The sequence below is a fragment of the Microplitis mediator genome, chromosome 4, assembly GCF_029852145.1.
Source record: "Microplitis mediator isolate UGA2020A chromosome 4, iyMicMedi2.1, whole genome shotgun sequence".
Taxonomy (NCBI): Eukaryota; Metazoa; Arthropoda; class Insecta; order Hymenoptera; family Braconidae; genus Microplitis; species Microplitis mediator.
Window position 1 is genome coordinate 13663813 of NC_079972.1, and position 17067 is coordinate 13680879.

The 17067-nt window shown below is 33.5% G+C and overlaps 1 protein-coding gene across 4 annotated transcripts; it reads right to left on the reverse strand.

The window, feature by feature from the left end:
- Positions 1-2267: 2267 nt before the first annotated feature.
- LOC130667091 (inositol 1,4,5-trisphosphate receptor) lies at positions 2268-15760 on the reverse strand. Of its 4 annotated transcripts, XM_057468524.1 has the most exons (22): positions 15387-15760; positions 15157-15323; positions 14198-14268; positions 13930-14132; positions 13349-13843; positions 13141-13279; positions 12837-13048; positions 11348-12757; positions 11131-11281; positions 10975-11001; positions 10526-10865; positions 10295-10460; positions 9215-10234; positions 8889-9146; positions 7365-7485; positions 7153-7295; positions 6896-7083; positions 6718-6829; positions 6259-6372; positions 3028-5907; positions 2780-2941; positions 2268-2480 (listed from the first exon to the last, which is right to left on the reverse strand). In XM_057468524.1, exons 2-22 carry the CDS (start codon positions 15252-15254, stop codon positions 2400-2402), a joined length of 8391 nt encoding a protein of 2796 aa, XP_057324507.1. In that variant the 5' UTR covers positions 15255-15323; positions 15387-15760; the 3' UTR covers positions 2268-2399. The 4 variants fall into 4 exon arrangements, with proteins under 4 accessions (XP_057324507.1, XP_057324510.1, XP_057324508.1 ...); XM_057468527.1 differs by lacking the exons at positions 6259-6372; positions 10975-11001 and adding an exon at positions 7739-7816; XM_057468525.1 differs by lacking the exon at positions 6259-6372 and having other exon boundaries at positions 15387-15759.
- Between the last annotated feature and the right edge of the window lie 1307 nt (positions 15761-17067).

Consider the following 17067-nt stretch of genomic DNA (forward strand, 5'->3'; position numbering starts at 1 on the left):
TCATAAGTTATTAAAGACTTGTATTTATTGATTGTTTTAATTAATAAATTTTGTAACAATCATTAAGTCGAAATAAAAATAAAAAAAAGTGTGTGTTTTAATGGAATAATTATCATATTTAATAAACGTAATTTAATTATTAATTAATAAATTATATTTACATTTGTAATAAAATTTCATTTTTTTATTAACATAATTAACAGATTACATGTTAAATATTTTTTCACAAATTAGAAATGAAAAAAAAAATAAAAATTAATAATTAATAATAATAACTAAGTATAAAAATATACATGTACTGTTTACTCAAGTACCGCAATTATGATTAATAAAAAAAAAAAGAGTTACTAATTAGTTACAGAAATATTTGGCACGAGATTCATAATTTAGAATTAATGAATAAAAAAAAATATAAACTGATTTACAAAAAAAAGAAACAAAGTTATACAAATATACGTTTTTTTTTTTTCTTAAATGACAATGCAACGGATTCTCACAGCCTCGCTTACCACAATTTTTCGACTTTGTAACAATTTTATATTTTGACTTTCAGGCGATTGATAATAAATCGAATTAACAAAATATATAAATATATCCTAATATACATTACTTGTGTATAAGTTAATAGTTGATAATTATTTAAAAACAATAAAATTGACAAAAAATTTTCTAACAACTTGTTTGTACGATGCACAAAATTTATATAAATATTTAACGATATGATAGAAGGCATCAATTGCCTGCATTGTTTTCGCTGAATGTATCAAATGCCTACAATATTTTTTCGTAGATAATAAATGTTTACTGATCAATTTCTTACTGCTGTTGCCTACTAAAATTTTTTCTACGGTTCTATTGCCTACGCAAATATAAAATATATAATTTAATTGCGGGCAAAAATTATTGCAATGTTCTATTGCTTACGTAAAAATATTTCATGATGTTCAATTGATTACTATTTAATTGTGAACCCAAATCAAAGAAATATCTAATTAATGTCGATAAGCTTCTGATTTATTTGCTGAGAAAATCTTGTACTTGTTGAGGAGAAATGATCGACGTTCAAGACCGATCACTTGAGGAAAAAAAACAGCTGATCTGTAAAATATCAGAATCACGGTAGTCTCCACAATCCCTATCAAAAAGCTCCCATAGATTTCCCTCAAATGGGTCAAAGACCCCATGGGATCCAATAGACGTATCGGTTTCTATGCGGATTTTGATCCATTTGAGTGGATTCTATGAGAACTTTTTGATAGGGATAGTAACTGGAAAACTTGACAGAGTTTTCTATTAGAAATTAGTGACCTGATCAGGTCATTCCCTCCATCGACTATGATTCAACCCAGTGTCTTATTATGAACCGGCGAGTTATACTTTTGTGAAGACTACCGTGGCTCTAATATTTTACAGATCAGCTGTATTTTTTTTCTCAAGTAATCGGTCTTGAACCTCGATCATTTCTCCTCACCAAGTCCTTGATTTTCTCAGCAAATAAATCAGAAGCTTATCGACAATAATTAGATATTTCTTTGATTTGGGTTCACAATTAAATAGTAATCAATTGAACATCATGAAATATTTTTAAGTAGGCAATAGAACATTGCAATAATTTTTGGCCGCAATTAAATTATATATTTTATATTAGCGTAGGCAATAAAACCGTAGAAAATAATTTTAGTAGGCAACAGCAGTAAGAAATTGGCCAGTAAATATTAATAATCTACGAAAAAATATTGTAGGCATTTGATACATTCAGCAAAAACAATGCAGACTGATGTCTTCCCGATATGATTATCAATTATTAATTCTAAAAATTACTCAAATATTTTTTTCATAATTTTATTTTCTTCAATTAATTAATTAATTATTATTATACTAAATAAAATTATTGCATAGAATGTATTAGTTATTAGAATGTGCAATTATTAAGAGGTACTGTATAAATGCCAAAGAATTTTTTTTTTACTTTATGAAATAGAAGAAAACTAATATATAGATTTATTTAAAAAATAAAATGCATTATTATTATCTGCTTACTGACTTCACTTTTTTATACGTAACTATAATTAATGATAAGATTTAACGTCAACGTACACTGAATGCGTAATTAAATATTAATATATGGTATCTATAATAATTACGGGTGATATGAAAGTTCAATTGAAATACGATAATTAAATAATTAGCCGGCACGCGTAATATTTATCTAGATTTTTCACTCTATTAATTATTTATTACTATTAGTTTTGAATTATTACGCGCGCACCGGCTCCTATAAAAAATATCTCCAGGATATTGATTTTAAATACATTTATGTATATATATATATATATTTATTTCTATAAGATTGTAAATAAAAAATATTCTAAAAAGAATGCGATTGCACTGTTGTTAGTTTAAGAAGGGGTGCCATGGATGTACGCTGATGCCGAATTTAAAAGACCTAATCGCTGCTTTTGCTTACGTTGTTCCGTCATCTATTTTTTAAAAGTAAACAAATTGATCAATCAATCATTTTGTCGCACTATGGGGTAACGAGACCAATCATGGGACAGTTAAGTCAGCAGTATACAAGTAGTAAATTTTTAAATGTCCCGCTATAGGTCTCATTATCCCAGACTCCATAAGCGTAAAGCATAAGGGCGCGAAAAAATTTAATTTTTTAAATTAAAAATACCAAAAAATTTGAATTTTTTTACGCGCCCTTATGATTTCCGGGCATTCATAGCGGGTTATTTTTTTAAATCGATTGATAAAGATAATAATAATAAATTACCTGATCACGAAGCTCAGTAAGTTGCTGAGACAGACATTTAACAAGCTGCTGAGTTGACTCGAGCTGAGATTGTAAACTACGTAGTTCGACTTGTTCACCTTCACCTTCATCGGCTGCAAGTGACTTTGCTCTCAATCGCGGAAACCATTCAAGATTACGGTCCTACATAAATTCATATTTATAATCAAGTGGATCAAAATTTATTCCACAGTAATAATAAAAAATAATAATAATAATTAAATAAGTACCTTGACCATGGCGTAGACGTAAGATTCTGGTCCCGTAAATTCGGTGGGATCTTTGACCTTCACAAGAACAATAAAGTACAAATAATGCCACATGTTGTGTTCATGTTTTATGTGCTCTTCAAATGAAACTGTTTTATTATCAAAAGCAGATCGATTGAGACCGCAAATAAAACACGTATTCTTCAGAATTAATTCTTTCTGCTGCTTCTCTGATCTGAGATCCGCGAAGGTATCAATGATGACACCAAAAATAAGATTTAACACGATAATAATAACAATGAAGAAGAATAGCAGATCATAAACAACACGTGCTACAAATAATGGCTCAGTGCTGGAAGGAGCGCGCAATATATCACCGATTCCTCCGCCATTTCTCAATCCCTGATTCATTGTTGTTACGATACACATGACCAGCGAGTCGCATGCCCGTTCTTTCATTTCACCACCGACGTTAACTATTTCAGCGGGTTTATGTTTATCGTTATCTTTTTTAGCGTAACTTGATATGCCATCCGCTCCAGACTGACAGTTTTCAAATTCCTTTGCGTCACATGCTTCGATAGGGCTGCTGTCGGTCGTCCGAGCTGATACGATCTCATCGTCTACGCTTACAAGGAAATCGTCCTTGAAAAACATGAAACCTATTATCGAAAACATGTAGACGAGAATCAACGCGAGTACGGCTGTTAAAATAATGGATCTCCCGTTTCTGGTGACTGATCGTATCACATTTAAAAGCGTTTCTTCACGGTAAACTACGTCAAAGAGCAGCACCGAGTAGAAAAACGGATGCATGAATATTCCGAGTAAGCAAAAGAACAGATAAGATGTGTGGTACCAAAGTTCGACGTCTGTTATTATTTGCTCGGGACTTTTAGTTAACGTTCCTTGATTACCGATGATACTGATCATGTGGACTATCTTCAGTACTATGGTCAGAAATCCCAGCAGCCATAGTGTCGGCTCCGGACCTATGGAAAATATTAGTCTGAGTATTGTCGATGCAACGAGAGTCCTTATCCCCGACTCCCGTGGTAACGTGACTACGATAGTCCCCGACGCGAGCATTGCCGCCCAAATTAAGCTCGACAAGTGCGGGATTATAAGTGTGGGCACTGCGTCGACAAACGGATAGAAGAACGCGACAATGAGATTTATCAGTACCGCACAATTGAACAATATGTTACTCCACAGCGACATGTAGCTGCTCATCCAGAAGAGCATTGGCTGGCCACGTAGTTTTTTTTGCCACTTCATTTCATTGAACATATCTTCGGTTCGTTCGAAAAAGTCCGATACTTTCGAACCCTGGTCATCTCTCTCGGCAGTGTGTAGAACTCTTAATTTAGTGTCGTTTGTTATTAATTCACATATTTCTGGAATTGGAAATACTATTTGTTCAAGTGTTCTGTCATGTCTCACAATTTCAATTTGCGCTGTATGAGTTACGTAGTACTGAAGTGCTTTGTTTATTTTTTCATCAGCGTTAATGGATTCAGATGGACGCAGCATCGAGGCTAATTCTTTATTGTGCTGAGCTAATTGGTGACAGAGAATATAAATATTGTGACCTACTTCTTTAGGAGCAACGCCCTCGTCACCGCTATTTGACGTGTCGTCAAGATCATTGTCATCGTCCAGGGTATCTTGATGAAAAGCACGACACGCAACATCCACCAGTTGCTTCGGATTCATATTGTAGAGTATTCTTTCAGCATTTTCGCTATCACCCCGACTCTCCATTATCGCGAGCAATAATTTACTAGCATTATTCTTAAGCTCTAATATTAAATCCATTCTCGTTTTACCTAATGGATTAATATCGTTTAATATTAACGCAGTTATTATATCTAAACCGTTTGATTCATGAGTCGCTATACAATTTTGATTATCGTGACACGGACCTTGGCAATATTCCGTAAGAGTTTCAAGAGTTTGATTAATTAACGCGACATTGTGCTCATTAATATAAAGACCCAGCAGACCAAGTCCGCCGGTCGTCGACCCGCAAATACAATCCAGAAACATCAAAGTTTCTGATACAAGATTGTAATTCGTTTTGTTGTTTTGGTAACGTAGGAAATTTTGCAGATCGCGGTTGTGATTTTCGCAGAGCAATTGAAGAAATCTCAATATCGGCTGCATTACTAATACTTTGGCATTGAGCAGACCCTCCTCGTGCTCATTATTGACATTAATCCCACTCCTATGACGTTCCAACTTGTCGGCCAGCATATCCTCCAGTGAAAATCCAAGAGCTAGATTATTTGAAACGTCGTCTCCAGAAGCAATCGTTCGAACATTCGCGTAAGCCTGAACTGTGCTGACACCCGCGTTATTTAATTCTTCTCTTATTTCATCAGTGATTACTATTCCATTTGATTTGCCTGACATGCGTTTTTTTGATATTTTTTCAACTTCTCTATTCTGGTCTTTGTCCTCGTGTGCTTTTACTGCCATGTCCGATGTATTGACGCTGACAGTTGATTTTATTTCCTGCTGTGAGTCTTTCATCTTGTCATGAAACACTTTGAAAAATGACTGGGATAAATCGTCCCCCATTAATTTATTATAAATACTCTTCTGAATTATGGGGTTACCGCCTTCCAGAAGAGCTATTCCTAATTCAACAGCCTCGACAAATATACTAGGTGAGTGGACACTTTTTATAACTAATTCAACTACAAGATCAGACGCTCCCTCGCGGTCCAAGTGACTCTGGACCTCATGAAGTGTGCGGCCGGCGCGGCTCAATATCTTGGCACCTGGGCCGTGGGTTATCGGGGACGTCAGCGACGCATTTATGTCGACATTTTCCATTTTCTGTATAAACGCTTTCCCGAAATACCGAATCAGCAGATTGCTTCTCAACGCGTCGCCCTGTGGAAAAATGGACAGCAGTAAAGTATAAAAAAATATAAACTTTAATTACGACGGAAAGTTTATAAAAAAAATTTAAATAAATAAAAATAGCTGGAGTCTGATGTGAAATAAAATAACGAGACAGCAAATTGCGTAGAGTAAATAATAATAATAAAATAAATGATATTAATGATATAAAATAAAAAGCTTAAGAGATGAAAGAGCGACGGCGCACTATATCATGCATAACTAGTTAATAAATAGTAATTAAACGGGATCCACATAATTAACAGAAGGTTTAGTATATACCTTTTATCTAATTACATGCTTTTTTTTCTACAAACATTTATCTATGCAATTAAATTTTACCCGCTGCTGCTGTGTCATTTGCTGCGCGAGAAACTGTTCGTTTAAATCTGTTTCATTAGACAATTCGTTAGCTTTCTTGGCATCGGACACTTGCTCCAAGACGTCCAGATATTCCTTTGCAGCATGAAAATACTTAAATCTACAGTTCTATTCTACGCACAATTACTCACCAACATAAATCTCGTGTACTTGTATTTTAAAAAAATTTTTAAATCGTCTAATAAATTATGCAATTGTGATATTCAGCTGATAATAATAATAAAATAATAATTAATCCTATGGCTAAGTGTGAATTTATTTTTGTTGTCATGTTTAAAAAAATTAATTTATGGCCCTTTTCACTTAACGCTTTTTTAGCTAATGTGCTATCAGTAGCCGCATGATAGTTATAAATTTAACGTAAGCCCAAGCGGCAATCCGTGCAAAAAATTTAATTATCAACTCTAATTACATGCTAACCTTTTCACCGTACTCCGGGTCCATCGCCATCATTTCTCTGAGAGTTCGCAACACTTTGACGCAAAGTTTTTCTTCTTTTTCTTCAAGCAGTTTTTCAGTATGCTTTATCAGCCTGGAAAATTTAATTTTTAAATTTACCAAATAATAACATTAGAGGAAAATTAATTAATTTTAATACCTTTGAATAAAGCCGCCGCTTTCACATCTTTTTCTCGCTTCGCTACCCGCCGGAAACAGCAATTCCGGGCGGTAGAGAATGTCCACTAATAGCGAGAGCTCCGATTGAACTAAAGGTTTCAATTGTTCTTCAAGGAGAGACACGATATCCTGAAGGCCTTCAATTATACTCCGGTCCAACCGCATCAGCTGTTCCCGTGATTTAATTTTTGTCACTTAAAACTTTGAATACAAAGTAAATAAAAATAATTTTATTACCTGGCTTTGACTCCGCTCTACTTTAGGCTGCTTAACAGCTTGCAGCCACTTGGTGGTCTGTCTGCTAAGCATTGCTGCTTTGTTGAACATGTTCGCTACCTGACCCTCCAGGTCAGTTGGTATCGCGATACCTCTTCCTTTGGCTAAAAATATTTTAAATTTAAAGCCAAGTAATTAAAATTGTAAATAATAAATAAATTAAAGATAATTACCAACTTCTGATAAAGTTCTTATACAATTTTCAACGTTGAATCGTTGACCAGCATTCAACCAAGCGCACTGAGACACTTTGAATGCCGCGTGCAATAACTGCACGAATATCGGCTGCCTCGTCTGTCATCAAAAAATATTTTTTTACTCACAGCACAAAAAAAAGAATCGCACATTTATTTACAGTCACAGATTTTAGATTTTAATATCAACGTTTAATTTACTTTTTACCCTTACAATTTTTTTTTTTTTATGATACCAAAAATGTTAGTAATTTAGAATTAATAAGAGTTTTTCCAAATAAAATATTAGCGACATGCTGTTAGCAAAAAAAATAAATAACAATAAACTTAAATTGGACTCTTATATTACTTACAGAGTCCATTGGATTAATGTCGTTATTATGGTCACACTCCTTGAGATTCCAAAAGAGCCTCGCCTCGTGCAGATGTTTCTATTAGTAAATCAAAACCCCAACACCATACAGACCCAGTAAAATCAATCAAACCCAATGAGTCAGTGTTGTTGAGTCAAATAATATTGATAGTTTGTAATACCCAATTTATACATGCCAAGAACACAGAAAACATGCAGCAATCGCCGCTATTATCAAGCACACTCCAGTCTTTTTGATAATCACCCCATCGATTCATGTGTTAAAGCATCAAAAGTTTTTTTTTTTACATAAAAATTAATTGTGTAAAGTGAGAGATCCAGTATCTGATCAGGGAACGTACTCGATCACTTCATATATTTGTAAATCTTCTAGGGGTATACGATTTGTGTTCGAATAAAATCATTATAATTTTCGAATTATTTGTAACTGAAAATTTGAAAAAATTACTCGATTCAAATCAAGAAAATTCTGATAAGTTTTCAAATATTCAATTTTTATTTAAAGACCCCCCCCCCCCCACACTTTTTAAAAATATTCAGTGAATGAACTGTCATAAGTATTAAAATTTTATTAATTAATTTCAGAAAAATTAAAACCTTAATTGAAAAAAATAACGCAGTTACAATTTCGCTAAGAAATTTTGAAAATTCGAATAATTCGTAAATTTGAACTTTTCGCAGACCTGTGATATCTAGTAATATTTATTAAATATAAATATACAAATACATGAGTGATCGGGTACTAGTTCCCTAATCAAGTACTGGGTCTCTTACCGTATGTATAATAAAATTTGTGATTGTGCTTTTATATTTTTTAAAAATCACACCACGAGTCTTGATATTAATATTAAAAATTATTGGCCTTCTTCTGTATACCCAGTGATAATTATTTTAATTTTTATTCTCCAGTGTAACAGTGGAAAAAAATAAAGTAAAAACCTATCAATAATAATTTGGCATGCAAAGCGAATAGTGTGCAGCGTTTTAATGTTTTAACTCAATATTATATTACATTTAAATAATAATAATTCACGGTGTATTTACAATACGCTGGCGATTAATATAATTTCTATGTACTGCGGTTATTGTGTGTTAAATAAATTTATGTGTAGAGTAGCTAAATAATATACCTGGACGGTGGTACTTTGATCTGAAAATGGACTGCTGAAGAAAGTCGTGATGATATTCATCAGACAATTCAGTACATAATTTTCCAGTGTCGTGTCCGCGTGATTTCTGTCGTGTGTTGCAGTTCCTACTATTCCCATATCGACGATAAATGAACGCTCGAATAGAGACCACATGTGATTTGATGTGTAAATTTCTTTCATCTCAACCTCGGTATCAATGTAGCAGTGGTTCAAAAAATTAATGTACGCTTCTTTGACCTGTGAATAAATAATTTAAAATACGATCCCGCGAAAAAAACAATAAAATTAAAAACACAATTATTTACCTCAGGAAGACAGTCGGGATGAGACACCATCGCGACGATGTCATCAAGTGGAAGAAGACTGTGGCATTTTATTTCCGTGTTAACATTTTTTCCCATTGTACAGCAAGCCAGCAGCTTTACTAGTTCGACGTGATATTTTAGTGGACTGCTTTCGTCCATACGATATCGCTCGGACCTCATCATTTCGATAAAATAGTTGAAGGATGCGCGGTCATTGTAGAACACCAGAACGTCTTCTCCGGCTTGAACGAGCTCCTGCATCACCATCTCCTGGCACTTTCGTATAAATTGATTTTCAGCTTTAACGATTGTTTGGAGAAACTTTAAATACTGGACATGACGGCCGTGGGTTTCAATGCAGTGAACAAAGTGTTGGATCACTTTTGGACTGACTTCATTGCAGAGCGTCGAGTTGTCTTGGAAAATACTGCAGACTGTTTGAGCTTCCCGTATACCGGGATTTAAAAATAAGTCAAGATGTTTGTGAAGAAGAACTTGATTCTGTTGATTGCCGAGACAGAAATTTTGTAAGAATTCATGCGCCAATCGCATTAGTTCATTCATACGCGTGTCTTCTTTGCAATCATAAGGAACTTGAAGAAGATCTAAAACTATTGTGTGGACACCGACGTTGCGTAAAAGCCGTTGCTCGTGTTTCCGAGGCTTCACAATTCCCCCGGGAAACGTTTGGATGCACAATTTATTCATTCTTATTAATATCTGCTGAATTTTACGATACTCTTCAGCTTGATCTGCATGAAGAGGCGGCCCCACGTCCAGATCAATAGCCGACCCTCTTTTATCCAAGTGAGTCAACTTCGGTGGCATTTTACGCGGGGTCGTGGCGTCATCTTCATCTTCTTTGTTATTATTCTTCTTTTTCTTACCCCCATGTTCTTCAATTGACTTTGATTTATAAACCCAGAGCTCGGATTTCTCAACAGACTGACGTAAAACATCTAAATCAGCCTTAATTTGCTTATAAGACTCAACATCGCTGTCAGAAACCAACAACTGAACCTGAAAATATATTAAAAGTTAAAAACGTCAATTAAAAGTTTAAGTTTATAAACTATTTACTTGTTTAAATGCTTGAAGAACTTCTTGTCTTTGACTGAAATGTCTGAATAGCAAGTGAAGGGCTCCGGAGACTAATGGAGGGTAATCATGCATCGCTAAATGCAGCAGAACTCTCAAGAATGTTCGTCCCCCTTGTCCGTCCAAGTCTAATGCCAAGCATTCGTCACTACAATTATCCACATTCAATTAATTACCGCATCATTTAGTATTTTTCTATAACTCCTCTCTTACCTGCTACCAAATATTCCCTCTGCTTGCGTGCCAATAGCTTCCAAATCAATTCCCTTCTGTTCTAAATTTACATCGCTTGACATTTTTTCGTTCTCGTCAAACTCCTTTTTGAAGATACTCAGCAGACATGATATCCGATAGTCAAGCCGTACGTCAAGAATAAACTGCAATATTTCAATTATTTTTAGCTTTGTGTCCATCACAAGCGGGTATTCTTTTTTTGCAGCGGGGCTTGATCTGGGTGACGAGCTTCCGGACATCGATTGACCCGCCGGTCCAAGAGCTAGACTTGTCATTACTGCTCCCATGTCTCCTATACATTTCAATACACCACCTTCAGCTAGTAAAAAAACAATTGACCTCTTAACCGATAATTAACATTGCAATTAAATTAATTTTTTTCAGTTCGAGTCCATGGAAAATTTTTTACTAAAGTATCAGTAAATTACCTTCATCTTTAGAATCCAATGATTCAGCTAAACAAATTTTTATCGATTTATTTTTAATGATACTAATAATAAATAATTAATGAAATATTTAGGGTATTCTCAGCCTCCCTCCCCTCCCTTTTTTTTGAAAGTTAATAAATTTAAATATCAACTTACTGTCACTTTCACTAGCCGACGATATTTTGCCATCGATGAAATCTTTATCGGATACACAATCGAGTATATTGAGCAGAGTCTTAGTCAGTCTCAATAAATCACTAAAACTATAGAACCCGAAGTATATCAGATCCCGCGCCAATTTAACGACCTGACAAACAAAAATAAAAACATTTGATATAATTAATAATAAAAATTAAAAATAAAATAATCTTACTTCAAATGTGAGCTTATTCTGTTCATGATCAGCAAATGACCAGACGTTGGAGACGACATTGCACAAATAATCTTCCACAAACAATATCGTCGAACTGAATCGCGCTCTGACAGCCTCTTTATTTTCATCCGGCATTTTATTTGTGTCGTAATCATTGATGCTGATTTTAGATGAAATTTCTGACCACAGGCGGGCATATTTAACAGGAGTTACGGGTTCCTGAGGGTCTCGATCAACATGCAAATGCAGCATGAGACGACAAAAGGAAGCGCGTAGTTCATAAGGTACCGTTTCATCTTCCATGCACTTTAAAATTAAATCAATATCTAAATGCGGCGATAGATTATTTAAAGCCAGGTATTGTCGGTTCAGACACATATTGCTGAATAAATTTAATTGATGTCTGTAGTAATCCAATATTGCAATATGCTCATGGTTTCCTATTTTAGCGCCCCTTGAAAGTTCGCTAAGTGACATTGTGCGTTTTCCATTATTCCAAACAAGCATTATTTCAAATTCTTCTAATATCGTTATCTGGGTAATTTCGCTCGTCTCATCCTGATGCTGATCTTCATTTTCATCTTCATGCTCTTCGTCGATATTCTCCTCTACCTCGACTTGGGTTTTTATCATTTTGGTATCTATTAAAATATCTTTATTTTTATCACTAAGAACACTCTTGCAAATTAATTCCTGTGTTACCGCAATTGCTTTTTTATTAGATATGCATAAATCTGACAGATAGTCGAGAAATCTAGACTCCCAATTTTTCATATTTTTTCTCACTAGACCAACAAATGTCTCTATCTCCGCAGCCGTGATATGTTTCTCCAGCAACTTACGGTTATTGTGCAGCAGTGCGGTGATTGTGTCTTCCGCTAAAATATCATACCCGATTTGTTTTTGCATGAAGGCGAAAAATTTAGCGATGTACTCCTGGTTCTTTCGATAGTCCTGCTGTGACAATCGGAGTATTCGATAGCACAGACGAAATATATATTTGTAAGGCGCATGCCGCGGGTCATTTAGTTCCTCTATCCGCAGAAACGGACCTTCGCCTTCATTGGACTCCAAAAATGGAGCCTGGAGTATCTTAAATAATTGCCCGAGTATATATTGCTCTCTTAATAATTTCTGTCTGTCTCTCACAGCATTTGTGACAATCAAATCAAGTGCTTCTGATTTATTCTGTTCGTTTTCCAATCCGGCAATAAAGTAAACAATGTCTTGGAGTAAACTTGTGACAGCTCTCCTTTCATTATGCGATATTGTCCCCTGTTCTAATTTACCGCTAATTGATGCAAGGACTTTGCAAGCGTCGTTCGCAAAATCAAGGTCGCGAACCTCCACTGGAGATACTGATCTTAAAGCAAAGGCCTCTTTATCCTCTTTATTTATAGCGCATCCTACCTGAAATATTTTTTTTTTTTTTTTATACATCGAATCAATATTTTAATATTTTCTATTTTTGAGATGAAAACTTACTTACCTTTGACATTACTGGCTTTTCGTCGTCTTTGTCGATAGGTACACTAGTTGAATGCACCCAAGTATTCGTGCAAATATGATGTAATCTTACAAATGAGGATTGCGGTACCAAACTGTCAGCTCTTGTCAGCGTTGTAGGGTCCAGCTCAAATAGTGAACTAATTTCATTGCTGTGGGGAACGGAGACTAGTCTATATGCCGCTCCAGATAAATCTGCAATAGTTAATACTTAATTGATTAATAAATAAAATTATTGAATACTCATTAAAATGATAATTTATTGATTTTACAGCGCAGGTACCTACCCCGTTTAATTTTAGATGTATCCAAAGGCTCATCAATATCAATTTCAGCGGCCAAGTATTGACCTGTAGCAAGATGTTTAAACCGAAACAAAGAATTCCAATGACCGGCTCCGCCTCTACAAGGATCGTGTTGCACGACCTGACAGAAAACATTTAAAATAATTGTCCAGGTAAAAATTTTAGTAAAATAATCATCGAGGAGTTATACCTCCACTTCCCAAAGCGCTTTGCTACTGGTCGCCGCAGTAGCACTCGTTCTTCCAGTTGTTCTCAGGAAAACGTGATGTTTTTTCTTGTACTCATCCATGGTCAAGAATTTCTCTTGCTCGGCATGAAAAAGCCTGACGACGTCGCCACCTTTGAGTATCTCCTCCTGGTTTTCCTTGTGCTCCATAAACAACGTGACTTTCCAGGAGGTAGATGAATTAACGACGTTGACTTCCTTGCAACCTGGATTATCGCTGAGCTCGTAGTTCGCTGCTACATGAAGACCCTGTCTCCCGGAATTAACAGGCTCCATTATGACTTTATCGCCTACAACAACGCTGTCACCGTCGCTTCTTAATTTGTAAAACGGCATTATGTAAAACCAGGAGCCCTCGTTCCCATTAGCGTCCAAGTAAACACGCATCGCATTTTTTTCCAAAAGCGCTGGCAGCCGTTTATTCACAGTCAGGTATTTATTGGATTTGAGGTGGAGAAGCTGTAACGTTTATCCAATTTAAATACATAAATAATCCGTAAATTATTTTATTTAATAAAAAAATATAAAATATTTTTACTGCTGACCTGGACGACGTTGCCGTAAGACACAACTGAGCCTAATAGTTTTTTGTTCTCAGTATCATTTTGTTTTTTTTCGATTTCCGCGGCATGATGAAGTCTTTTTAATAAAACAGCATCCGTTGTAGAACTTCCATTTTGCTTTGCCGCTTTCCAGAATTGCTTTTGAGCGGAATATCGATTCATAGGACATATTTTGAACAGGCAATCTAATTAAATAGTAAATATGTTTAATTTAAATATTATAAATTTATTATTCTTATTTATAAATTACCTCGGAATTTCTTCGGCGGATTAACTAAATCTCCTGCCTCAGGACAAACGACACACCGATCATCAACTAATCTGTAAATAAAAAGTAAATTAAATCCAGCAAAGCTAAAATAATATTGCCGTAGTAATAAATATAATAAATAGTGATTTTATAGATGTATTTATTTTGAAAACCAAATAAAACCCCGATGAATAAATTCTATAAAAAGACCTCTCTCTCTCTGTATATCATTTATCCTTTTTTCCAATCGTTTAACTCGCTCTCTCGTTGTTATTATATTAGCTTTAACTATTTGCTTGAGTTGTACTCTGTGTACGGACATACGTGCGTCGTTTCACTTGATTAACCCAATGTGCACCGATTCGTATCTGCCCTATGAGCTATTTAATTTTTATAACATAAACCACAGAGTATAAAAATAAATCCAAGTTAAGTATACCCTGAGATATTCATTGATTTTCTATTCATATGAGGATGAGTTTAATGCTAAATTCATACTCATTATTCACTTAATAATTTAAATATTTAATTACTCTACTCTGTTTTCAAAAAAATATAATAAATAAACAAGTGATGCTGGAAGTAGCAGGAATTTAAATTTATTTATTTATTTTAATTAAATATTTGCAGACTAATTTTTAAAAATCCATGTAAAGAATTCAAAAATTTTTCTGATGACAATTAACCCGGTAATTAAAAACAATAAAATTATCAGGTGTCGGATACTTTATAAGTGTACCAGATATGAGACAAATTTTTAATTACAAATGAACGAATTAAACAATTCAAAATATGAAAATAAAAAAAATGCACGTACTTATTTTCAAATTATATAAATGCACATTTTTTAAATTTAATTCATTTTTTTTTCAAAATTAAAAAATTGAAAATTGTCAGCTGCATTCACACTCATGCTACTTTCAGTATCATAAAAAAAAGTGAATTATTTAAATTCCTACCCCAATGTTGACAGAAATCCTGATACTGTTCCTTCAGCATACAAGCTGACAATGTCACCAAGATGCAAAAAACTTGCAGATCCAAGTATCTCACCCATTTTTATTTACGGAGTAATACTTGTTATAAATTTAATTCAAATGCAACTGAGTCCTCATCTATGCTGCTGCTGAATGAAAAATAAATAAAAATTAAATACTGAAGATAAATTTAAAAAAAAATAAAAACTTACTTTTTTAAATTTCAGTATCAAAGAGCGTAATCTTGAAGACGTTTTTTTTTAAATCCTCGCATGCCCGTAATTGTAAAAATAATAATAAATATAAGTTTGCGAGGTCAAGTATAAAACTAAACGACAAATTAACGTTTATGATATTTGTATATATATTTATAAATGGCAATAAATGTGCTTAGATTTATATATATTTTCTTGACTTATGAAATCCGTGATAACAATTAATAACCTTATTTACTCATAAAAGATTACTGTAATGATAATAATATTGTAATGTACATCAACTAGACATCAGTATGTAAATATTCATTGCACTAAAGTACAATAATTATTCATTTTTAATTCAACTTTTAAATTTACTTATTTTAGTTGTAAGATAAAATTTTAACTGATAATGTTACCGTAAGACTTTAATTGTAATATGATAAAAATATATCAGATGTAAGATGTAATAATATAAGAATGAAGATGTAGTAGCCTTGACGTGGAAAGATGCAAATGTATGTATATAATAATACGGTAAAACTTTGATGAATATATATGTGTATATGTATTTATATATATATGTACTTATGTATCACATTCGAATGCTAACTTGCACTACGAACTTACCAGTGCCCACCAGTTACCCGTTACAGAGCCCACTGGATACTGAGTGGAATGGAAAATAATAATAATTGTCAAGCAAAGTAAGATGCGACAGTGAATGTTCTAATTAATGTGTGGCGCCCTCGACTTAAACTCAATTCAATTTTTTTCACCACAAACCACAAGTTTCTTCTTTCAATAATTATTTATCGATACAGTAGAGCTATTTGATTTACGCGGTATCAATCAAGTAATTAGTGACGATTAAAAAGTGGCGGGAAATTTTTTTTAATTCAAATTTTAATTTAGCGATGACAGTTAAGAAATGTCAAAAAATTTTTTCCTGGAATTTTGTACAAAAAATCACTTCTAAAATTTTTTGGTTTTGAAAATTTTAAATTTATAACTTTGATGTTTATATGAAATTTTGACTCAACAATTAAAAATTTATGTCACTGAAAAAATATTTGTCTCAAAGACTTGACACAAGTGACGACTAAAAGTAAATTGCAAATAATTGTCTAGTCATCATCAAGATGATTTTTTAATTGAAATGAATTTTAAGGCGGGAAAAAGAACATAAATTTTCTGTGACCAGGACCAACATCTGTATGTTTTATTTATTTATTTAAAAAAACTTGACTTTGAGACCAAAAAAATTGTCCTTTTAAAAAACATCTTTATGAAATTTTAAAGTTGTTACTTGGCAAATAAAAATATTTATTCCCAAGTAAAACACTTGGCTTTATAACATTCACTAACTAGCAGTTTTGATTGATAAGATACCGAAATTTTGATTTAACAATCAGAACAAATAATTGTCAAATGTAATCTAAATGATTTTCGATTGAAATGACTTTTTGAAGACAGGAAAAAGAACAAAAATTTTCTATGACCAGGACCAAAATCTGTACGTCTTATTTATTTAAAAAAACTTGGCTTTGAAACAAAAAAAAATTCGTCCTTTTAAAAGACGTCTTTACGAAATCTTAAAGTTGTTATGTACTAAGGATTGTCTGAGTGCAATTAAAAAAAAAAAACGATTTTCTTTGAGTGTAATAAAGAGGATGGATTACATTTTATCTAAAGT

Bases quoted from the DNA above. Each gene is read 5' to 3' on its own strand.
- LOC130667091 (XM_057468524.1), bottom strand. From the start codon at position 15,254: ATGGGTGAGATACTTGGATCTGCAAGTTTTTTGCATCTTGGTGACATT. The intron at 7,486-8,888 runs GTATATTATTTA...TTTTGATGACAG, and splicing joins ATCAAAGTACCACCGTCCAG to ACGAGGCAGCCGATATTCGT. The intron at 7,296-7,364 runs GTAATTATCTTT...AAATATTTTTAG, and splicing joins AAGAACTTTATCAGAAGTTG to CCAAAGGAAGAGGTATCGCG.